This window comes from Hyla sarda, chromosome 10 (genome assembly GCF_029499605.1).
Source record: "Hyla sarda isolate aHylSar1 chromosome 10, aHylSar1.hap1, whole genome shotgun sequence".
In the NCBI taxonomy this organism is placed as follows: Eukaryota; Metazoa; Chordata; class Amphibia; order Anura; family Hylidae; genus Hyla; species Hyla sarda.
The window spans coordinates 27,669,010-27,694,940 of NC_079198.1; the positions used below are offsets into that span (position 1 = coordinate 27,669,010).

Below are 25,931 nucleotides of genomic sequence, written 5' to 3' on the forward strand. Positions count from 1 at the left end.
ATTATAGAGAAATGGCAAGTCGTGAAAACGTCGACACGTTCACATTTACGGCGAATTTATTTCTCGTTTGAACCCAATAAATCACGTTTACAAATAATGAGACTTGATTAAGTATAAGCGCGCGCTGGAATGCCCTTGTACCCGGGTGCGCACATTCTCTCGATTTCTAACCAGCTTGCAAAGACTGTGTCGCTAATATACCGTATTTTTCGCCCTATAGGACGCACCGGCATATAAGACGCACCCAATTTTAAAGGTGCAAAATCTAGAAAAAAAAAAAGATTCTGAACCCAACAGTGATCTTCAACCTGCGGACCTCCAGATGTTGCAAAACTACAACTCCCAGCATGCCCGGACAGCCAACGGCTGTCCGGGCATGCTGGGAGTTGTAGTTTTGCAACATCTGGAGGTCCGCAGGTTGAAGACCACTGTTATAGGAGGTAACACTCATGTGTCCCCGCCGCTCCGGACTCGTCACCGCTCGTCACCGCTGCCCTGGATGTCGCTCCATCGCTGTCGCCGCGTCCCCGTGATCTCCCCGACGCTCCGGACGTCTTCTTCCCCGGGATCCACGCTCTCCGTCGCCGTCATCACGTCGCTAAGCACGCCACTCCATTTGGATGACGGGACGGCGTGTGCGACGACGTGATGACGTCGAAGGAGAGCGCCGGCCATGCAGGGGATCCCGACTCGAAGCAGACACCAAGGAGGCAGGTAAGGTCCCTCCCGGTGTCCTGTATGCTGTTCAGGACGCCGCGATTTCAGCCTGACTGAGCAGCCGGGTTAGTGTCACTTTCCCTTCAGACGCGGCGGTCAGCTTTGATCGCCGCGTCTGAAGGGTTAATACAGGGCATCACCGCGATCAGTGATGTCCTGTATTAGTCGCGGGTCCCGGCCGTTGATGGCTGCAGGGACCGCCGAGATAGGTGTGTGTATTTGCCGTATAAGACGCACCAACTTCCCCCCCCCCCCAGTTTTGGGGAAAAAAAAGAGCGTCTTATACGGCGAAAAATACGGTAGTCCCTTTCAGGATGTAAGGGTTTACCGGACACCATCTGTTTACTAGATGCAACGTATACACGCAAAAGGCATACTAACTCCTTGCAGATGTTGCTCTTGGTTGGTGTTGAACCTAAGTCTTCAGTGCTGACCGCACTATATAGAACACAACCTTATGTGAGCTTTATAGCCTGTTTAGCATTAAATGTGTCATTAATACACATTTTTGCTATTGCACTCCTTATGGTAATTAAAAAAATCTTTCTAATGTACTTTGTTAAAAAAAAAAAAAAAAAGTTTTCAATGTTTGTGTTTAAAAAAGCTGCCACTAGGTGTCTCCCTACTTGTCCGAATCATGCCCCCTCCCGTAGACTTGCATTGAGGGGCGGGGCATGGCATCACACGGGGGTGGAGTCGTGAAGTAACAATACTCCGGCCCTGTGGTCGTAACGCTTCACACTCGGAACCTCCAGCGCTGCAGAGAGCTCACAAAGGTGGGTGCGGAATGACACATTGCAGGGGTCCCCAGTGGCGGGACCCCCCGCAATCATACATCTTATTCCCTATCCTTTGGATAGGGGATAAGATGTATTAGGGCCTGAGTACCCCTTTAATAGCCGGCTGCTATTCCCAAATAAGCCCCTAGTTATGTGGATTTGTTATGGAATTACCACCATAGATTTGGGAGCGGATTATTGTAGTGTTAAAGGGGTACTCCGGTGAAAACCTTTTTTCTTTTAAATCAACTGGTGGCAGAAAGTTAAACATATTTGTAAATTACTTCTATTAAAAAATCTTAATCCTTCCAGTACTTATTAGCTGCTGAATGCTACAGAGGAAATTCCTTTCTTTTTGGAACACTGATGACATCACGAGCACAGTGCTCTCTGCTGACATCTCTGTCCATTTTAGCAACCATGCATAGCAGATGCATAGCAGATGTATGCTAAGGGAAGCATGGTGGCTCAGTGGTTAGCACTGCTGCCTTGCAGTGCTGGGGACTTGGGTTCAAATCCCACTAAGGAGAACAATAAATAAAACGTTATTATTATAATAATGTCAGCAGAGAGAACTGTGCTCGTGATGTCATCAGAGAGCATTCCAAAAAGAAAAGAATTTCCTCTGTAGTATTCAGCAGCTAATAAGTACAGGAAGGATTAAGATTTTTTAATAGAAGTAATTTACAAATATGTTTAACTTTCTGCCACCAGTTGATTTAAAAGAAAAAAGGTTTTCACCGGAGGACCCCTTTAAAATAAAAACCACCAACAAAAAAAAGCAATGTACATGAAATCCACAGTTGTGAATTTTACTTTTGACGCAATTTGTCGCAAATTCTGCAACACTAGTCTATTTATCACCGTTCTGGACTTAACCCTTTGAAGTCAATGGGAAATATTTGCAATAAATCCGCAGTGTATCTGTAGTGTCTCAAATTAATTACCGAACAGATTTTTTTTTTCTTCCTTTTTTGTGGACAGAATTTTTACAAATATAATACACTTTGCTGCAACTGTAAATATACTGGATTTTCTGCAAGCAAATCCTCTGCGGGGTTGCAGTGTTTGTGTGTGAACATGTCCTTTATGCAGTAACTTTGACTAATATTCACAAATTTGTGAGGTCCTGGTTCTCTGTAGGTTGAAGGTCCTGCTGAACTGCATTCTTATTAAAAGGCAATAAAATGTCTTCCACCCTTGTGGTGTTGACTGACAAATACTTTGTTGTTACCATCACTGTCATTGCTATTACCGTATATACTCGAGTATAAGCCGAGTTTTTCTGCACGATTTTTCGTGCTGAAAACGCCCCCCTCGGCTTATACTCGAGTGAACTCTCCGCCTGTCAATCCCTTCTCAGTGGTCTTCAACCTGCGGACCTCCAGATGTTGCAAAACTACAACTCCCAGCATGCCCGGACAGCCGATGGCTGTCCGGGCATGCTGGGAGTTGTAGTTTTGCAACATCTGGAGGTCCGCAGGTTGAAGACCACTGATGAAGGGATTGACAGGCAGTGATGATGAAAGGGGGGGGGATGATGACGGGGGTCTGGATGATGACATGGGGGGGATGATGTATTTCCCACCCTAGGCTTATAGTCGAGTCAATAACTTTTCCTGGGTTTTTGGGGTGAAATTAGGTGCCTCGGCTTATATTCGGGTCGGCTTATACTCGAGTATATACAGTAGTTTGTAAAGCCCCAACTTATAACATGTTAAGCAGGGTTGTGCAAATGCCATCAAAGTACTGTACATATGGAGGTAGAATACACAAGGCATAGAGCCGTACCCAAAGGAGCTGTCATAACATTAATTTTACCAGACGGCAGCGGGTTTAACGACCCGGCTTAAAATAGTGCCGCATTTTTTTTTTCCGCCTTGTTACTGATCAAACATTGGGCTTGGCGTCATGTCAATGTGCGTAACAGGAAGTCTCTTAAAGAGGACAGGCCCACTAGAGGAATTCAGCGTCCTGACAAGAAAACATAACTTAGACGCTGTGAAATGAAAGATAAAGGTGAAATGATAAGGACACTTCTGGGAAGAGAAACCTCTAACTCTTCTTTAAAACTATATACACACTGATTTACTGTGCAGGTGTAGGCCGGGGTGTGGGCGCTTGTCCTGTAAGGTCCCTATCACACTGCTGTTGCTCCCCGTTGAGAATGGCCGCCAAAGTCTCTCTCTCTCTCTCTCTCTCTTTTTTTTTTTTTTTTTCTGGCCTTAAAGGGGGTTCTCCGGCGCTTAGACATCTTATCTCCTATCCAAAGAATAGGGGATAAGATGCCTGATCGCGGGAGTCCCGCCGCTGGGGACCCCCGTGATCTTGCACGCGGCACCCCGTTTGTAATCAGTCTGATTACTGTCGATCACGGGGCCGGCGGCGTGTGACGTCACGCCTCCGCCCCCGTGTGACGTCACGCTCCGCCCCTCAATGCAAGCCTACGGGAGGGGGCGTGATAGCTGTCACCGCCCCCTCCCATAGGCTTGCATTGAGGGGCGGAGCGTGATGTCATACGGGGGCGGAGGCGTGACGTCACACGCCGCCGGCCCTGTGGTCGCCGGTAATCAGACCCGGAGTGACTGATTACAAACGGGGTGCAAGATCACGGGGGTCCCCAGCGGTGGGACTCCTGCGATCAGGCATCTTATCCCCTATCCTTTGGATAGGGGATAAGATGTCTAAGCACCGGAGAACCACTTTAACCACCGTCCTCATGACGGGGAGCAACGGGCAACAACGGGTCCTGGTGGCTCCCATTTACTAATATGGGGGCCGCCGGGTGCCATTATGAGTAGCAGGAGAAAAAGACGGCACAATTTTTCTCCCTCTACTCTGCCCGACTCTCCTGACGGCCGTCACACTGCCGTGTACTAAGGGCAGTGTAAAATAAGCCTAAATGTGTCTTGTTTTTCTTTTTCCTCACAGAACTGCCACTACTCCTTTTCATTGGCTGTGTCTGGTAATAATGGGGTACTCCCGTGGAAAACTTTTTTTTTTTTTTAATCAACTGGTGCCAGAAAGTTAAACAGATTTGTAAATTACTTCTATTGAAAAATCTTAATCCTCCCAGTACTTATTAGCTGCTGAATACTACAGAGGAAATGTTTTTTTATTTTTTTATTTTTTGGATCACAGTGCTCTCTGCTGACATCTCTGTCCATTTTAAAAACTGTCCTGAGTAGGAGAAAATCCCTATAGCAAAATATGCTGCTCTGGACCGTTCCTACAATGGACAGAGGTGTCAGCAGAGAGCACTGTGGTCATGATGTCAGCAGAGAGCTCTGTGTTCCAAAAAGAAAACCATTTCCTCGGTAGTATTCAGACCCTAAAAAGTACTGGAAATTATTAAGGGCGACATCCAGGGCAGGGGTGATGGGTCCGGAGCGGCGGGGACACGTGAGTACTACCTCCTATACCAGTGGTCTTAAACCTGCGGACCTCCAGATGTTGCAAAACTACAACTCCCAGCATGCCCGGACAGCCAACGGCTGTCCGGGCATGCTGGGAGTTGTAGTTTTGCAACATCTGGAGGTCCGCAGGTTGAAGATCACTGTCCAATACTTTACATTGTATATGGTTCAGAATCTTTTATTTTCTAGATTTTTATTCTTTAAAATTGGGTGCGTCTTATATGCCGGAGCGTCTTTATATGACGAAAAATACGGTAGTTCCATCTGACAGTCTGGTTGCTAGGGCTATACTGCTTGTACAATTGGGCATCATGTCCCTAGCAACCAGACTGTCTCCCATATATATTCTTCAGCTGAACGGGCAACATCGTGTTTTTCCTTTTTATATTTTACTATCACATCATCCAGATTTTGGTTAAAAAAAAAAGCCATTTTGTCAAGGGACATTTTCATTCATATTACAATGGCAGGAAGTGATTGGGACTTGGCCTTATTGTGGTCAGTTTAGATGACCTCGCAGGAACAATTTTAGCCAAAAAATTTTGACACCTTTGTCTCCCTAGGGGTTTGGATTAAGGAAATCCAATGTTACACTTGTCTGTGTATGAGGCATGCAAACACGGCCTTGTTGATATGAAGTTGCCATGTAACGTGTATACACAGAAACAGCTGACACGGGCCTGAGGGACATATTATTAGCTCCCCATGCACCTGCTTCCCTCTCCACCGGGAATTGAAGTGGTCTCCGGCAGGCACCATCTTCTCATTTCAGCTTCTATTTATGCCATATGATATGAGAACTCCGGCTAAATATGCATCATTAATCCCACAATTACATCTTCTTTGCACCACGGGTGGCCTGCCGATACTAATGGGAATGGCATTGAAGGGCTAAAGACAATTAACATGACAGGATGAGGAAAATATAGATAGTCAGGATGTCACGTTCCAATTTAAAGGGAACCTGTCACCATTTTACCTCATGAATTAAATATAGGGGGTTGTACCAGCCCTCTCGGCCTAGAACTCATGATGTTTTAGATATTTTTCTAGGGCAGAGTTTCCTAACCAATGTGCCTCCAGCTGTTGCAAAACTACAGCTCAAAGCCTGGTTGTCCCATTTTGGGAGTGTTTTGTCCTCTAAGGCTGAGTTTCCACTTGGTTTTTTTTCTGGCAGTTTTTGGAATACTGCCACTGCAGTTTTTGAGCCAAAGTCAGAAGCGGATCCATAAGGGAGGAGAAGTGTAAGTCCTTCCTTTATATGTCCTATTCCTTTTGAATACATTTCTGGTTTTGGCTCAAAAACTGCAGTGGCAGATATCCAAAAACTGCCAGAAAAAAAAACAAGTGGAAACTTAGCCTATTGGTTGTGTCCTTGTCTGCTATCATATTTAGACGGTGCAAATACATTAAAGGGGTACTCTGGTGGAAAACTTTTTTTTTTTTTTTAATCAACTGGTGCCAGAAAGTTAAACAGATTTGTAAATGACTTCTATTAAAAAATCTTTACCCTTCCAGTACTTTTAAGCAGATGTATGCTACAGAGTATTTTCTTTTTTGTCTTGTCCACAGTGCTCTCTGCTGACACCTCTGTCCATGTCAGGAACTGTCCAGAGCAGCATAGGTTTGCTATAGGGATTTTCTCCTGCTCTGTACAGTTCCTGATATGGGCATCCGGTGTCAGCAGAGAGCACTGTGGACAAGACAAAAAAGAAATTCAAAAAGAAAAGAATTTCCTCTGTAGCAAACAGATGCTTAAAGGAGAACTCCAGAATATAAAAATTGGCCCCCATACTGCCGTCAGTAAAAAAAATAAAGATGTACATACCTTCCTTCGCTTCCACTGGGGCCTCCAGTAACCGGCTCCGGTCTCCGCCACGATCCTCTTCCTGGTTGCTGGTGGTCGGAGAGTCATACTGCACCAATCACCGACCGCAGAGAATTCCTGACTCGGCCGGCGATAGGCTGAGCGGCAGTGTGACGTTTTCGGCCCCGCCAGCAGATGCCGGTGTAGTGAAGAGTTTTGTGTCTTGAAGCGTTCTCACACTGCCGCTCAGCGTATCGCCAGCTGAGTCGGGACTTCGCTGTGGCCGGTGATTGGCTGAGTGCAGTATGACTCGCCGGCAACCAGGAAGTGGATTTTGGCGGTTACCGGAGGCCCCGGGGGAGCGGAGGGAGGTATGTACATCTTTATTTTTTTTTCTGCCGGCAGTATGGGGGACAATTTTTTATATTCTGGAGTTCTCCTTTTAAAAGTACTGGAAGGGTAAAGATTTTTTAATAGAAGTCATTTACAAATCTGTTTAACTTTCTGGCATCAGTTGGTTAAAAAAAAAAAATGATGTATTCCACAGGAGTACCCCTTTAAGTCTTATGGGACTCTGCTGGAAAATTAAAAAAAAACTGTCCACTACTGGGTGTTAACTAAGGGAGATTTTACTGTAAGGCACATGTTACTATAGGCCTCAGACCCTACTGCCAAGGTAATTTTTACCCCCTAACACACTAGCAGTTCAGAACTTGTGGCATATTCCAAAAAAATCTGATCCGGGAACAGCTACTAGTACTTTCCTATAAATATCCATCTAACTACCAGTTTAGATGTCAGATTATCATTTGTAAAATTGTAAGGCACTGACCACAATGACGGAAGTGAAAATGCTCATTTATAGCAAAGAAATTCAATACATAACACGTCAAAAACATTCTGGGGCCAAGCAAGCAGCAAATGGAATGGCTGTGGCTTCTTGTAAAGGACCCCAATGTGGTAATTTTTGCTTTTTTGGTAGTCTCTTTTCCTTTTTTAATTTCTTTTCTGTCTGACCACAGTGCTCTCTGCTGACACCTCTGTCCATTTTAGGAACTGTCCGGAGCAGGAGAGGTTTGCTATGGGGATTTGCTCCTACTCTGGACAGTTCCTGACATGGACAGAGGTGTCAGCAGAGAGCACTGTGGTCAGACAGAAAGGAAATTGTAATAGAAAAGAACTTCTTCTGTAACATACAACAGCTGATAACTACTGGAAGGGTTAAGATTTTTAAATAATTAAGTCATTTACAAATCTGTTTAATTTTCTGGCAACAGTTAATTAAAAAAAAAAACCAATAATGTTTTCCAGTGGAGTACCCCTTTACGGTAGGGCTGCCATTTGTAATCAGAAACAAAGTATCTGCGATAATTGCTGCTCTGGTCTATTGAAAAGAAGAAAGGAAAAAAAAAACACTAAAAAACAGACGATTGATCTTACAAATGTGACTTAGGTTGTATCAGGTTTTGTTTTTGCAGCAAACGTTCCGGTTGTAATGAAAGCACGTGAAATTCCAGCTTCCCTGTTTATGGTTTTTCATACATTGGCCCAGGCGTCTGTATACTTACAAAACACTAAACATTTACACCTGCAACAAGTCACGTTCCAAACCTTTTGTCTGAAATGTTGTACTTCAGTACGTAATGATGTCCTACATACCTCTGCGGGAAAAATAGAACTGAAAGAGGTTCTTTGGATCAGACAGTACAATATATCATGGATTATGTGATATTCTGGATTATTGAAGGTGTATGTAGAAAAGTATGTGGTATGGGGTGTGACGAGGGCAGATGGAATTACCCTAGGGGCAGATGGCATTAAAACCCTTGTATTCGTGAGGCCAGGGTGTGGTTTATCCTCAATACCACCCAAAGGTATACCGCTGGATCCTGGGCTTGGCACGGGGACAATAATGACTCCAACGCCAAGTTACAGACATCGGTAGCTTTACTGAGTGACAGATGGTACAGTCTATACAGTGTAGCCAGGCCCATGGAGGTGACCAGTGACTTCAGAGACCTTAAGGGCTTGCTGGGTCTTGCAGTGGTTTTGGACCATTTAGTGTCAAGCTACGTTGACTTGACAATAGATGACAGTGACTGACTTGACTCGACTGGAGACAGACCAAGCTGTGACTTACTTGTAGACTTGTAGCTTGTGGCTGCAGACTTGACTTGAGGCTCCTATGACTCCAGACTCTTAGGCTCGACTGCACCTCAGCAAAGACTCAGGAACTAAGAGAGAGAAGAGACTCCTCCCAGGGCTTTTATGGGGAGACTCTGGTGGGGTCCCATTGGTCACCCTTAAGTCACCTGGTCACTGATACCTGATGGGTAACAATCACATGACAACTCACATGACAACTAGTGATCACATGTTAACCTTTCTTAAAAATACAACATTCTTATATACATAACATAAGGGATAATATACAATTACAGAATAACAGATGCGGGGGGGGGGGGGGGGGGCCCAGGGGACGCTGCAGGAAGGCTGCTTGACAGGGCAGAAAGGGTACGGGGTAACAACTCCAGTACAGTGACCCCCCGACCTACGATGGCCCCGACATACGATCATTTCAACATACGATGGCGACTCAGAGGCCATCGCTTGTTGAAGGCAGCATCTACATATGATTCTTTTGTATGTCGGGGCCATCGCATAAACGACTATCCCACAGCGCAGACTGCTTCAGCTGCCACTGCCACAGGATAGCCATTTACGGTGCCCCGGGTGGTCCGCTGACGATCACTTACCTGTCCTCGGGGTTCCGGCGCGTCCTCTTCGGGATCCCCTGCATCGTCGGTGCTCTCCATCGTCGTCATTATGTCAATGCGCATGCATCCAATAGGAGTGGCGTGCGTAGCGACGTGATGGTGGCGACGGAGAGCGAGGTTTCATCTGACCATATGACATTCCTCCAATACTCTTCTGGATCATCCAAATGCTCTCTAGCAAACTTCAGACGGCCCGGACATGTACTGGCTTAAGCAGGGGACACGTCTGGCACTGCGTGATTTAAGTCCCTGGCGGCCTAGTTTGTTACTGATGGTAGCCTTTGTTACTTTGGTCCCAGCTCTCTGCAGGTCATTCACTAGGTCCCCTCGTGTGGTTCTGGGATTTTTGCTCACCGTTCTTGTGATTATTTTGACACCACGGGGTGAGATCTTGCGTGGAGCCCCAGATCGAGGGAGATTATCAATGGTCTTGTATATTTTCCATTTTCTAATTGCTCCCACAGTTGATTTCTTCACACCAAGCTGCTTGCCCAGTGCAGATTCAGTCTTCCCAGCCTGGTGCAGGTCTACAATTTTTTGTTTCTGGTGTCCCTCGACTGCTCTTTGGTCTTGGCCTTAGTGGAGTTTGACTGTTTGAGGTTGTGGACAGGTGTCTTTTATACTGATAACAAGTTCAAACAGGTGCCATTAATACAGGTAACGAGTGGAGGACAGAGGAGACTGTTACAGGTCTGTGAGAGCCAGAAATCTTGCTTGTTTGTAGGTGACCAAATACTTACATTCCACCATAATTTGCAAATAAATTCTTAAAAAATCAGACAATGTGATTTTATGGATTTTTTCCCCTCATTCTGTCTCTCATGGTTGAGGTATACCTATGATGAACATTACAGCCTCTCTCACCTTTTTAAGTGGAGAACTTGCACAATTGGTGGCTGACTAAATACTTTTTTGCCCCCACACGTGTGTGTGTATATATGTATATGTATATTTATCAGCATTTCCCAACCAGGGTGCCTCCAGCTGTTGCAAAACTACAACTCAGTACAGGTATTGCTAGAATGATCCTCATAGTAGGGTAATGTGTACCCCAAATGTGTTACATTTCAGGCAGAGGCCTAAATCTTGGCCGACAGCTCATGTTTTCCCTGTTTGTGTCTCCAGGCAAATTCAGTGGACGGATGAGAAAGGGCGCAAGAGGAAATGCTCGGGCCCGCAATATGCGGACTATGCTGCCAGCATCATTCAGAAAATCCTGACAGATGAAGACTTGGTTCCTACTAAACAAAGTGAGTAATGCTTCTTCCCCTTTAGGGTTTTCTCTCTGCTCCACTTCAAGCCGAGGACGATTCTGTTTAATGTCAGATACAGAGCGCATTACTGAAGCCGTGTGTATAGGGATATTACATAACTACAGCCTCGGGCACATCCTTTCATTGACTATAATGAATTATGGTCTTCGTGATATTACAGGCAGTGATCCTGATATAATAGGCCTATACTGTTATATCAAACAAGCAGATTTTATATGAAAGGAGCTGTCTGCTTTTGACAATCCCCTTTTTAAATGAAGGGTCTTTAGAAAATAAGCTGATCATTGTGGGTACAAACTACTGGGATTTCCATAAATCAGCTGTAATCTATGGGGAACATGGTGTGGAGGGTTCAGTTCTCCTGCTGCGCCACCACAGGGTGAAAAAAGCCTTAGGGCCCATTCCCACTACGGAATATACACCCCAGGTGGCAATATCAAAATCAATCGGCGCTATGACCACACACACACGTGGTGTTCACATTGACAGCAATGCAGGCTGCGCAGAATTTCACCCAAAGAATAGACATGTTCATTCTTTAGGCAAAGCCGGGACCGCATTTAATTTTCCCCTTACCGTATATACTCGAGTATAAGCCGTTCCGAATATAAGCCGAGGCCCCTAATTTCACCCCAAAAACCCAGGAAAAGTTATTGACTCGACTATAAGCCTAGGGTGGCAAATACATCATCCCCCCATGTCCTCATCTAGACCCCCGTCATTAACACCCCCCGTCATCATCACCCTGTCATTATCCCCCTCGTCATCATCTACCCCCCCTTCATCATCACCGCCTGTCAATCCCTTTCAGTGGTCTTCAACCTGCGGACCTCCAGATGTTGCAAAACTACAACTCCCAGCATGCCCGGACAGCCATCGGGCATGCTGGGAGTTGTAGTTTTGAAACATCTGGAGGTCCGCAGGTTTAAGACCACTGCGGCCTTCGTCATCATCCAGACCCCCCTTTTGTTTTCTACTCCCCTCTCCTCGGTGGGAAGGAAGGGTGAGCTGGTCCGAGCCGTCCATAGTTGACCCCCTATGCTGGAGGGACCGTCCGGTGGGGAGGGTTAGTCATTCCGGGCTGTCCACCTTCACCGGGAGGCCCTCTTCTCCGCTCCGGGCCGGCCACGGACTAGTGACGTTGCCTTGACGACGACGCGCAGTGACGTCCCTGTGCATGAACGTCCCTGCGCGGTGGCGTCAATGCAGCGTCACCAGTCCGGGGCCGGGCCGGAGCGGAGAAGAGGGCCTCCCGGTGAAGGTGGACAGCCCGGAACGACTAACCCTCCCCTCCGCAGGTTGAAGACCACTGAGAAGGGATTGACAGGCGGAGATGGACGGCCGGGACCATCCCCTCACAGCTAAAGCCAGAAATGTTTTTTTTGTTCACTCGAGTATAAGCCATGGGGGGGGGGGTTTCAGCACAAAAAATTGTGCTGAAAAACTCGGCTTATACTCGAGTATATATAAAGTATATATAACTATTTTGCCTGCTTCCGTGGTAACTGCACCCATGCCTACACTGGATAGTGATCTTTTTAACTTCTTGATATTTTTTTCTGGGTTTTTGTATGTTACCATCTTGTTTTGGATTATTAGAGTATCATTTTCTAATTTCTTTTCTTTAGGCAAAGAGTTTCCAAAATCCTTCAAACCGGCAATCCAGAAGACCTTCCGACTCCTTTTCCACCTCCTGGGCCACATCTACACGTGTCACTTCAGAACGGTGGTGAACCTTGAACTGCACCCCCATCTCAACACCCTGTACCTGCACCTTCTCCTCTTTTGTGCAGAATTTCACCTCCTGGATTCCAAAGAAATGGCCTTAAGTGAGGACTTGACCACAGCCTTAATACATTCCAGTCCAGCCCCCCGAACCTCAGGAAGCCGTTCCCGTAACACATGAACCACCTCCACAGATGGGCTTCTTATTGTTGTCTACATATACTGCCACCGGGACTTGTTACCATTATGAATATAGCAAAATCTATCATTTCCCAGTGTAATCCAATTTGGTCCGTGGCACCTTGAGCACAGCAGCTTCTGTTTGCCAAACTAAAGGTTACAAAGTACAATAATAGACCCGTTGCAGAGCATTCTGGGAGATGTAGAAGAAGGCTGCTCTGCCGCATAGCACAATGCTGGTTCGTGCTGACTACACCCACCAAGTGCATTAAGCAGAAACCAAACGTGTACGCATCGATTCACGAAATCTGCTAAGACAAGCAGAGAATGGACAGTGCTCTCAGAGACATTTCACGTGTTACCGGGCAGAGAACGGTGGGGGCCACGGTGTTTTGTGCAACCAACACTGGATGATGAATAGAGACTTTTACATGTATATTTTGCAAAGGTCAGAATATCCAGAATGGGCACCTTTTTTTCTTTATTTTTATTTTTTATTATATTTGTTCATTTCCTATTTTAAGGACATGCTGACAGTTACATGTGTATTTTACTTCAGGGGATATGTTACTTTTTATTAAGAAAAAAAAAACGCACTTAACTTTTGTAATTTATTCATTTAAGTAAAAGAAAAAAATCTTTATATAAAATATCAAAACCACCTGTGTATGTGCTGTTTTTTACTGATTATTTAACTATAGCTGGGTACTTCTATTTGTATAATCAGTCCTTAGACCAGTGTTTCCCAACCTAGGTGCCTGCAGCTGTTGCAAAACTACAATTCCCAGCATGCCGGGAGTTGTAGTTTTGAAACATCTGGAGGTCCGCAGGTTGAAGAGTTGTAGTTGCTGGGAGTTGTAGTTTTGAAACATCTGGAGGTTCCGCAGGTTGAAGACCACTGCGGCCTTCGTCATCATCCAGACCCCCCCTTTTTGTTTTCTACTCTCCTCGGTGGGAAGGAAGGGTGAGCTGGTCCGGGCCTACCATGGTTGACCACCGGGGGGGGGGCTACCATTTATTCATTGAAGTAAAAGACAAAAATCTTTATATAAAATATCAAAACCACCTGTGTATGTGCTGTTTTTACTGATTATTTAACTATAGCTTGGTACTTTTATTTGTATATCAGTCCTTAGACCAGTGTTTCCCAACCAAGGTGCCTCCAGCTGTTGCAAAACTACAATTCCCAGCATGCCCGGACAGCCTTTGGCTGTCCGGGCATGCTGGGAGTTGTAGTTTTGCAACAGCTGGAGGCACCCTGGTTGGGAAACACTGCCTTAGACTCATAGCAAAGACTGGTAAGTGACAGCTGGGCGGTCTTGTGCTGGACCTTTGGGCCTATGATGATGTTAGTACTTTTTGGGTACCCTGGTAAACAAGTCTGACCCTACTGGTGTTCTCTTGTGTGCTAGATGGGCCTTTGACCAGTATGTAAATGCGATTAATTATTTCAGCCAGACTAAGGGTATGTTTACACGGCAGAATGTCTGTGCGGACTTCTGCCGAAAAATTCTGCATGGACATTTGATTTTAACGGGATTCTGCTGCACTGTTCACATGGTGGAACATCTGCCGTTCAAATCCCGATTCCGGTGTCCGTAAGAAGAATAGACTTTTTTTTTTTTTTTTTTTTTTTGCGCAATTCCCTCAGAAATGAGACAATGCATTTCCGAGCAGTCCTAGTGCCTGCCGGGTTATTCAAATGTGCGGTATGTCTGCACATTTTTCATGTGGACATTCTTAACATTTTACACAGTGTGAACATGGCCTAAGGGTCAAACCTAAAAAGGGGTACTCCCCTGGAAAACTTTTTTTTTTTTAAATCAACTGGTGCCAGAAAGTTAAAACAGATTTATAAATTACTTCTATTTAAAAATCTTAATCCTTCTAGTACTTATCCGCTTCGGTTTGCTCCACAGGAAGTTCTTTTCTCTATGAATTTCCTTTCTGTCTGACCACAATGCTCTCTGCTGACACCTCTGTTCATTTTAGGAACTTTCCAGATTAGGAGCAAATCCCCATAGCAAACCTCTCCTGCTCCAGACAGTTCCTAAAATGGACAAGAGGTGTCAGCAGAGAGCACTGTGGTCAGACTGAAAAGGAAATTCAAAAAGAAAATAACTTCCTGTAGAGCAAATAGAAGCTGAAAAGTACTAGAAGGATTAAGATTTTTAAATAGAAGTCATTTATGAATCTGTTTAACTTTCTGGCACCAGTTGATAATAAAAAAAATAATAATAATTCCAGGGGAGTACCCCTTTAAAGGGTACCTCTCATCAAATAAACTTTTGATATATTTTAGATAAATGAATGTTGAATAACTTTCCAATAGCATGTTAATGAAAAATATGCTTCTTTCTATTGTATTTTTCCCGATCAGTCCTGTCAGCAAGCATTTCTGACTCATGCTGGAGTCCTAAACACTCAGAGCTGCCAGCCTGCTTTGTTCACAGCCAAACAGGATGTGAACAAAGCAGGCTGGCAGCTCTGAGTGTTCTCCTTTGTGAACAAAGCAGACTGGCAGCTCGTAGTGTTTAGGACTCCAGCATGAGTCTGAAATGCTTGCTGCCAGGACTGGTAGGGAGACCCCTAGTGGTCATTTCTTCAAAGAGGAAAATTAAATAGAAAGAAGCATATTTTTTAATAACATGCAATTGTGAAGTTATTCTGCATACATTAATCTATAATATATCAAAAGTTTTTTTGATGAGAGGTACCCTTTAAAGGGGTATTCCAGTTCTTAGGATAGAAAATAAGTGTCTGGTCGCTTGGTGGGGGGACTAGGGGTCCAACCTCAGGGCATCTCAAGACAATCTTCACTGCATGGAGTGGTGGGTCAACACATGCTCCATGTATTGTCCTATAAGGAGCGCCAGCGATACCTGGGTATCTCCGGCATTCCTATAGACAATGCATGAAGCGTGTGCCAACCCAGTGCTGCATGCAGCTGGGAGAGTCGGCCCCTGTAGACAGGGGATATGGTTATGGAAGCCCATTTGTTAAATGGGACTTTGAATTTTGTCACTTCTTTCCTTGGCAAATTCCGTGCAAAGTAAGCACTGATTCTGCACCATTTCGAGCAGCACAGATTTGCTGAAGAATTCCAAAAGGAAATTTTCCTTACTGAATTTGCTCAATGTGCAAGGGCCCTAAGCAGTTGTCATCCCATGCATGGCTAATACAAATTCTACACAATATTATCCAGTAGTCTTTTACTTTGGATAAATAAAAGGGGTACTCTGGTGGAAAACTTTTTTATATATTTTTTTTATTTTTTATTTTTTTTAATGAACTGGTGCCAGAAAGTTAAACAGATTTGTAAATGAATATTTTCAAACAGTAACCAACCCCTCAAGACTAGTATCAGTTGCCTGATACATAGATGAAATAATAATAGTAGATAGCTGGATCGTGCTTCAAATTATAGGATACAATTGTATTAACATGTATAGAATATCAATTGTTGAAACTTGACCTCATGGCACAGGGCTCTTGTGCCGAGGAAAAGAGATATACTTGCTTGAACATACAATTACAATAAGAACAAACACCGATAGTTAGCATTAATAGAAAAATATAATAATAAATAAAATTGGTGTCACTTTCGATAATCCGGCAACTGATAGTCCAGAAATGTATTAAAGTCCCGTAAATAATAAGGGATCCTTAAATTACTTCTATTAAAAAAAAAAAATCTTTATCCTCCCAGTACTTATTAGCTGCAGTATCCTACAGAGGAAATTCTTTTGCTTTTTGAATTTCTTTTTTGTCTTGTCCACAGTGCTCTCTGCTGACACCTCTGTCTGTGTCAGAAACTGTCCAGAGCAGCATAGGTTTGCTATGAGGATTTTCTCCTGCTCTGGACAGTTCCTGATACGGGCATCATGTGTCAGCAGAGAGCACTGTGGACAAGACAAAAAAGAAATTCAAAAAGAAAAGAATTTCCTCTGTAGCATACAGCTGCTAAAAAGTACTGGAAGGATTAAGATTTTTTTTTTAATAGAAGTAATTTACAAATCTAACGATGTAGAGGTAAAGAAACACAATTGGCACTCACCGGTCTTCTCCAAAAATGACTTCTTTAATGCAAAATACTCACATAGAACTTCGACAATAGGGGAGAGGGATGAGGTGCAGGGGGGTAAAAACCCCCCTGCACCTCATCCCTCTCCCCTATTGTCGAAGTTCTATGTGAGTATTTTGCATTAAAGAAGTCATTTTTGGAGAAGACCGGTGAGTGCCGATTGTGTTTCTTTACCTCTACATCGTTGGATTATTGCACTTATCTATTGCAGTCAGAGCAAGTGCTTGATAAAGACCTTATTGTTAGGTCGAAACGTTGCATCATTCTGTATGTATTGGGATCAATAAACCAATTTCCTTGAATTTGGACACCAATACCGGAGTACCGTCTTCCATTTCTTCTATTGGTTTCCTCCATTCCTAGTCCTCTTGGACCTTGCACCTCGTACCGTCATTCAATATCTCTCAGCTACAGCAGTGCCGGACATTCCTTTTTCTTTCTAATTTACAAATCTGTTTAACTTTCTGGCACCACTTGATTTAAAAAAATATATATTTTTCCACCGGAGTACCCCTTTCAGAATGTTGGACACACGATCCTATGCACTTGCTACTCAGCAATGATCCCGTTATTTACCGTTTCTCACTCAATTGCCCAACTGTGGCTAGCAATAGTGACCATCTCCTATGTTATTAGGATATTAGCTCGATGGTCTCAGATTGCTGGCTTACTTTTCCACTCTGTCATTTGTGTCAGATAAGTGATCGTCCCATCTGGGACATTTATTGCATATCCACAGGGTCGTAAGAATTGTCCCCTAAATGTGGGTCCCACTCCTATCTATTGAACAAGTAATCCACGGCCACTTATAGGCGGTCGGAAGCGAAAACAACAGACGGCTGTTTTATATAATTTGTGTAACTCCCATTGACTTCAATAGGAGTTGGGTAAACAGTGCATCACTATAACCCTGGGAGTCTACTCCACCTCTGCCCTGGAGGGCCCTTGTGCAAAACATTTTGCATCTTTTTTAATAGGGTCAATTCATGCCACACAACCACCACAAGCCAAAAATATGTGGATAGGAACAACAATTGGCTGAACGAAGCTTTTCCAACCAGTACAAGAGCTGCCAGGACATCCGGTCTCTCCACCGCCCCGCCGAACACCTCGATGCATTCCTATAGTATCTTTTTCATAATTTTTTGGAGGACCAGTTCAGATTGAGTAGTGCACACAAAGTTACTCTTTATCTTATCAGAGTCAAATAGACTTTTATAACCTACACACTCATGTTGTCACAGCAGGTATAACCTTGTTCCAACAGGCCCTGAGGTCTTTAATGTATATTTACACAATAGCCTTGGAACGTGTATGCGGAGAGAACGGAGGCCGGAAACTTTGGTAACCCTGGATTTTATCCTATCTGCAGTGACGTGGCTTTTTTAAAAAAAATTTTTTAATTTTTTTAGATCTGTTGACTTATTTTCTATGCTGAACTTTGCTCTTGTAAGCTGTTCGCACTAGGAGTAAATGTCTTCATGTTACTATCAGATACTGTATAGGAAATACAAACAAAACAGTTATACATGTGGCAATTGTGTTTCGGGATTTATTCATATATCGGTCATTGGGGAATATTCCAGGCGAGTTAAGAGAATCGTGAGTAGAGATGAGCGAACTTACAGTAAATTCGATTCGTCACGAACTTCTCAGCTCGGCAGTTGATGACTTTTCCTGCATAAATTAGTTCAGCTTTCCGGTGCTCCCGTGGGCTGGAAAAGGTGGATACAGTCCTAGGAGACTCTTTCTTAGGACTGTATCCACCTTTTCCAGCCCACCGGAGCACCGGAAAGCTGAACTAATTTATGCAGGAAAAGTCAGCAACCGCCGAGCTGAGAAGTTCGTGACGAATCGAATTTACTGTAAGTTCGCTCATCTCTAATCCTGAGCAATGTACAGTCTCCGTGACCCCTAAGGATCCAGCTTAGGAATTTCAGTCGGAAATTAAATGGGCACTGTCATTAAACATGATTTTTAATATTTGATTCCATATGCCAAATAAATAACTTTTGTAATTGGCTTACATTAACCCCTTAAGGACGGAGCGTTTTTCCGTTTTTGCACTTTCGTTTTTTTCCACCTTACCTTTTAAAAATCATAACCCTTTAAATTTTGCACCTACAGACCTATGTAAGGGCTTGCTTTTTGTGCCACCAATTGTACTTCCGGTTCGACGCAGTGCAGTTTTTGGTAAAAATGACACCTTCTCTTTATTCTATAGGTCCATGCGATTAAAATGATCCCCTACTTATATAGGTTTGATTTTGTTTTACTTCTGAAAAACATCATAACTACATGACCAAAAATGTATACGTTTAAAAATGTCCCCTTCTGACCCCTATAACTTTTTTATATTTTTCCACATATGGGGATGTATAAGGGCTCATTTTTGCGCCATGATCTGAAGTTTTTATCAATACCATTTTTGTTTTGATGGGACTTTTTGATCGCCCTTTATAAATTTTTTTGAAATAAAAAATACGCATTTTTGGACTTTGGAATTTTTTACGTGTACGCCATTGACCGTGCTGTTTAATTAATTATATATTTTTATAGTTCGGACACTATGTTTATATTTGTTTTTATTTACATAGTTTTTTTTTTTTTTTTAAAGGGAAAAGGGGGTGATTCAAACTTATTAGGGAAGAAGGAACTTTATTATTTTTTTACAATTTTTTTTTCTTTTCACTATTTTAGCACCCATAGGGGACTATAACATGCAATAAACTGATTGCAGGCACTGATCAATGCTATGCCATAGCATTACATTGATCAGTGTTTTTGGCGCTCGATTGCTCCAGCCTGGATCTCAGGCTAGGAGCAATCAATTGCCGATCGGATGCCGAGGAGGAAGGTATGGACCCTCCTCGTGAGTCCTCAGATGATCGGGACACCGCGGTGATCAGTCCGACTGAGCTGCCGGGATGTATTTTTTTACATTTTAGACGCGGTGATCAAAGTTGGTCTAAGGGGTTAATACTGGACATCACCGCGATTGGTGATGTTCGGCATTAGCTACGGGTCCCGGCTCTTACTAGGTGCCGGGACCGACCCGATATGACACGGGGTCAGCCCGTGAACCTGCGTTATATCGCAGGAGCAGGGCATACAGGTACGCCCTTCATCCTTAAGAGGTTTAAAAAAAAAAGAAGGTTTTGTTAGTTTTTTTACTGTATACTTCTGGCCACCAGGGGTTTCCATTCTTCCAGTCTGGTCAAAATCTCAGATTTTTGTCTCCTGCTTGTAATGGCAGGAGACCAAACTCAGGAAGTTTTTCTCTGCACTGAACTTGATTGACAGCTGCAAAGAGCCTCACTGAAAGCTACACAGACTGAACGCTGCTGCACAGAGCTTGAGGTCTTCTATTCATGACAGCACTGCAACCATGTGAGGGCTGAAGTGGTCCCCCAGCAGGCTTCAGTGATGTCATGCCTGCTGCATAGATTGCTCTATGTGAGCAAGAAGAACTGTAAAATACAGAGCTTTTTAAAGCTCTGACATTTCTTTTATGGGTGGGACGAGTGTTAGGAGTAGTGAGGGAACATAGCCTGAGTAAGTTTAGAAAGGTTTATTTAGTGACAGGTGCTCTTTAAGGTGCAGCAGAATCCCATTGCTGGCAATGGGATTCTGCTACACAGTACACACTATAGAATCTCACTCATTTCTGTTATAAGGCTGTCATACCTAAAGGCTACTGCCGCACCAGACTCTTGTGCTTGTTTGGGTCCATCACCCACTCTTAAGCACATAAGAGAAGACTATAAACTGCATGTTCTGCATAGGAGTTTCTGGTTACACCATTTAGTTAAATATAGAGAGACTGCACTTGTTTTTCTAACAAATGGGACTAAAACAGATCCATTCTTTGAAACTGGGAGGGTATGGTTCTATCAGTCAGACCCCAACCGATATACATCATGTGACCCATCTTACAGATTGAGAGGTCATAACACACTGTGGTGGGAAAATCCCTTTAAGTGAGCCATATTGGTGTGTGAACTATTACTGTATTCTAAAGAATAGAGGAGATCAATTGTGCTGGAGCCAGGAGGTCTGTCTGATCCGCTTCACATCATCACTCGTCTGTATAATCCACCCAGTCTTAGTGCCTATAAAAGCATTTCTTATAGGTACCACTTATGGTTCTTATTGCCCTTACTGGAAAAAGACACACTCATCAAATATGAGTAGGTGTCATCTACCTTGCCCAGTGGACTGAAGCTATATAAATAGGACCTTAATCTGCTATGTAGTTACACTGGAGACATGCAGTCAATTGACTAATTGTATTCTAAGAGTCATGGTGACATATATTCAGTTTTCTAAGGTTGTCCAACATATAATGGCACAACGGCAATTACAATACTTATAACAGGATACAAGATAGCGGATAAGTGTCTGACCACTGGGACCCCCCACGATCGCCTGAGCAGAGCACGTGCTGCAGACTGCATGTGCTCCATTTAGTTCTATGGGAGCACTGGAGATGCCAGCACTTGGGTCTATTCAGCACTCGCATAGAAAATGAGTGGAGCGCATGCAGTCTGCAGCATGCACTCCTCTAGGAATCCCAGTGGTCGGACCCCCCCCCAAGATCAGACTCTTATCCCCTATCCTGTGAATAGGGGATACGTTGTCTTTCACTGGACACCCCCTTTAAAGGTAGTAGCTTGGTCTCTAAAATCCCCAGATCTCGATCGGATCAAGAACCTGTAAGATGTGCTAGAAAACAAGTCGGACTCATGGAGGAGGAACTTCCAGGTCTTAAAGTTTCCCTGTCATTTAAAAAAAAAAAAAAAAAAAAAGAGAGAATTCACAAATCAAAAGTTTTTATTGGTCGTGGTCTCAATGCTAAGACCCCCACCAATCATGAGAACGAGCAGGGAGGAGCGCACGGCACCGTGCTTCACTACCAGTCTCTCAGCCATCTCCGTCCTGCAGCAACATAAACTTATAATGAAACCGCAGGACAGAGATCAATAAAAACCAAGGAGTTTTTGATATGACAAGGACACTTTAAAGGGGTTATCCAGGAAAAAAACTTTTTTTATATATATCAACTGGCTCCAGAAAGTTAAACAGATTTGTAAATTACTTCTATTTAAAAATCTTAATCCTTTCAGTACTTATGAGCTTCTGAAGTTGAGTTGTTCTTTTTCTGTCTAAGTCCTCTCTGATGACACGTGTCTCGGGAAACGCCCAGTTTAGAAGCAAATCCCCATAGCAAACCTCTTCTACTCTGTGCAGTTCCCGAGACAAGCAGAGATGTCAGCAGAGAGCACTGTTGCCAGACAGAAAACAACAACTCAACTTCAGCAGCTGATAATTATTGAAAGGATTAAGATTTTTTAATAGAAGTAATTTACAAATTTGTTTAACTTTCTGGAGGCAGTTGATATAAAAAAAAAAAGTTTTTTCCTGGAATACTCTTTTAAAGCAGTGTTTTGACTTTGACTGTCCGGGCATGCTGGGAGTTGTAGTTTTGCAATAGCTGGAGGAACCCTGTTTGGAAAACACTGCTTTAAAGGATATGCTGCTAACGTTTTGGTGTCAGATATCACAGGACACCTTCAGGGGTCTTGAGGAGTCCATGCCCTGATATGTTCTGGCAGCACCTACACAGTATTAAGCGGGTGGTGTTAAAGGGGTACTCCGCCCCTAGACATCTTATCCCCTATTCATAGGATAGGGGATAAGATGTCTGATCGTGGGGGTCCCGCCGCTGTGAACCCGCGCGATCTCTGTGTGCAGCACCCCCTGTCATCTGGTGCACGGAGCAAGCTTCGCTCCATGTCTAATGACTGGCGATGCAGGGGCCGGAGGATCGTGACATCACGGCCCCGCCCCCTCCCATAGACTTGCATTAAGGGGGCAGTGCGTGAGGTCTCGATCCTCCGGCCCCTGCATCGCAAGTCATCAGGCATGGAGCGGAGCTCGCTCTGTGCACCATATGACAGGGGGTGTTGCAAGGAGAGATGGTGCGGGTTCCCAGCGGTGGGACCCCCGCCATCAGACATCTTATCCGCTATCCTTTGGATAGGGGATAAGATGTCTAGGTGCGGAATACCCCTTTAATAATATGATCAATGTATAGCGCTGTTCACAGATTGTCATCATTAGAGGAGCTCTTGTTTCCATTGGTGCATTGGTCCTAAATCCTCTTTTGCGAAACACCTAACTAACTATTGTCTTGTTGTTTAGGACATCACCCTTGGGCCACAAAGAGTTTACCATGTAAACGTTTCTATATCTGCTCCACCTTGAAGCAGCATCTGGACACACCCTTAGGCTCATTCACCCTTCCTTATTATGGGTCCATGTTATACAGCCTGCTATGGCTTAAAAAATTCGGAAGAATACACAATATTGCGGCATACAGAGTAATATATATCTTTAAAATGTACCTGTCGTCAACAAAAACTTTTTATATAACATATAAAACCATTGTATGCATATTTGTAATATGCGTTGGTTGAAAAATGCATGTATTTTTGGGTGAAAAAACTGCTGATCCTGCAGCTATTGCCTGTGTGGCTCTGTGAGACCAAATACAGGAAGTGTGGGCAGGTTAAGAAGGGCTCTGTGCAGGCTCCTGGCTTGTCAATCATCCTGCTTTGTGAGCCGGGAGCGTGTTACAGAGTCTTACTGCACAGAGCCCTGCTTGTCATCAGTGTACAGAGCCCTGTTTGTCCTCACTGCACAGAGCCCTGCTTGTCCTCAGTGTACAGAGCCCTGCTTGTCCTCACTGCACAGAGCCCTGCTTGTCCTCAGTACACAGAGCCCTGCTTGTCCTCAGTGTACAGAGCCCTGCTTGTCCTCACTGTACAGAGCCCTGCTTGTCCTCAGTGTTCAGAGCCCTGCTTGTCCTCAGTGTACAGAGCACTGCTTGTCCTCAGTGTTCAGAGCCCTGCTTGTCCTCAGTGTACAGAGCCCTGCTTGTCCTCAGTGTACAGAGCACTGCTTGTCCTCACTGCACAGAGCCCTGCTTGTCCTCACCGCACAGAGCCATGCTTGTCCTCAGGGCCCACAGGCCTGCTTGTCCTCACTGCATAAAGCCCTGCTTGTCCCCAGTTTAAAGAGCCCTGCTTGTCCTCAGTATAAAGAGCCCTGCTTGTCCTCACTGCATAGAGCCCTGCTTGTCCTCAGTATACAGAACCCTGCTTGTCCTCACTGCACAGAGCCGTGCTTATCCTCACTGCATAGAGCCCTGCTTGTCCTCAGTGTACAGAACCCTGCTTGTCCTCACTGCACAGAGCCGTGCTTGTCCTCACTGCATAGAGCCCTGCTTGTCCTCAGTGTACAGAGCCCTGCTTGTCCTCACTGCACAAAGCCCTGGTTGTCCTCAGTGAACAGAGCCCTGCTTGTCCTCAGTGTACAGAGCCCTGCTTGTCCTCACTGCATAGAGCCCTGCTTGTCCTCAGTATACAGAACCCTGCTTGTCCTCACTGCACAGAGCCCTGCTTGTCCTCACTGCATAGAGCCCTGCTTGTCCTCAGTGCACAGAGCCCTGCTTGTCCTCAGTGTACAGAGCCCTGCTTGTCCTCACTGCACAGAGCCCTGCTTGTCCTCAGTACACAGAGCCCTGCTTGTCCTCAGTGTACAGAGCCCTGCTTGTCCTCACTGTACAGAGCCCTGCTTGTCCTCAGTGTTCAGAGCCCTGCTTGTCCTCAGTGTACAGAGCACTGCTTGTCCTCAGTGTTCAGAGCCCTGCTTGTCCTCAGTGTACAGAGCCCTGCTTGTCCTCAGTGTACAGAGCACTGCTTGTCCTCACTGCACAGAGCCCTGCTTGTCCTCACCGCACAGAGCCATGCTTGTCCTCAGGGCCCACAGGCCTGCTTGTCCTCACTGCATAAAGCCCTGCTTGTCCCCAGTTTAAAGAGCCCTGCTTGTCCTCAGTATAAAGAGCCCTGCTTGTCCGCACTGCATAGAGCCCTGCTTGTCCTCAGTATACAGAACCCTGCTTGTCCTCACTGCACAGAGCCGTGCTTGTCCTCACTGCACAGAGCCCTGCTTGTCCTCAGTGTACAGAGCCCTGCTTGTCCTCATTGCACAAAGCCCTGCTTGTCCTCAGTGAACATAGCCCTGCTTGTCCTCAGTGTACAGAGCCCTGCTTGTCCTCACTGCATAGAGCCCTGCTTGTCCTCAGTATACAGAACCCTGCTTGTCCTCACTGCACAGAGCCCTGCTTGTCCTCACTGCATAGAGCCCTGCTTGTCCTCAGTGTACAGAGCCCTGCTTGTCCTCAGTGTACAGGGCCCTGCTTGTCCTCACTGCAGAGAGCCCTGCTTGTCCTCAGTATACAGAAGCCTGCTTGTCCTCATTGCATAGAGCCCTGCTTGTCCTCAGTGTACAGAGCCCTGCTTGTCCTCACTGCATAGAGCTCTGCTTGTCCTCAGTATACAGAACACTGCTTGTCCTCACTGCACAGATCCCTGATTGTCCTCACTGCATAGAGCCCTGCTTGTCCTCACTGCACAGAGCCCTGCTTTTACTCACTGCACAGAGCCCTGCTTGTCCTTAGTGTACACAGAGCCCTGCTTATCCTCAGTGTTCAGAGCCCTGCTTGTTCTCAGTGTACAGAGCCCTGCTTGTCCTCAGTGCACAGAGCTCTGCTTGTCCTCAGTGTACAGAGCCCTGCTTGTCCTCAGTGTACAGAGCCCTGCTTGTCCTCACTGCACAGAGCCCTGCTTGTCCTCAGTGCATAGAGCCCTGCTTGTCCTCAGTGCACAGAGCCATGCTTGTGCTCACTGTCTTTGTGTAAATCCCTCACTGAGACCTAGCCCCCACCCTCCTGCAAGACAAACACGTGATTTCTGTCTTCACAGCCACACCTCCCTCTCCCTGTGTGCCAGTAGAGAAGCCCAGTGAAGATTCTCAGTCACAACTCAGCACGTAACGCTGCTCTTTTCCTGCTGTAGATCTAATCACTGACTACTGCCATTCAGAGTATAGCATGATTTATTGTTGGGGGAAGGATAGTTTAAAAGAAAAGACATGTAGTGTATGCTGCTGACTGAAAACACAGCATGCACACAGACTGAAAAGCAATTGGCTTGGAGCCATTACACAGAGCTGCACTGACTTCTGGGAGTTGTAGTCTGGGCTGCAAGCATGGAAAAATAATATATAGGAGACAACAGAGGCCACGGGAGTTTCCAAAACCACATGG

General features: G+C 44.9%; 1 protein-coding gene and 1 long non-coding RNA gene across 14 annotated transcripts in view; one reads left to right on the forward strand and one right to left on the reverse strand.

Annotated features, from left to right (window-relative positions):
• Positions 1-13,330, forward strand: part of LOC130293348 (MOB kinase activator 2-like) — a 173,523-nt gene extending 160,193 nt beyond the window's left edge. For all 13 annotated transcript variants that reach the window (XM_056541918.1, XM_056541919.1, XM_056541928.1 and 10 more), the window contains 2 exons: positions 10,622-10,746; positions 12,399-13,330. In XM_056541918.1, the coding sequence (XP_056397893.1) occupies positions 10,622-10,746; positions 12,399-12,676 (403 nt within the window). In that variant the 3' untranslated portion in view covers positions 12,677-13,330. The remainder of the gene's footprint in view (positions 1-10,621; positions 10,747-12,398) is intronic.
• LOC130293349 (uncharacterized) overlaps positions 1-25,931 on the reverse strand; it is a 133,490-nt gene that overhangs the window by 97,934 nt on the left and 9,625 nt on the right. The window lies entirely within an intron of this gene.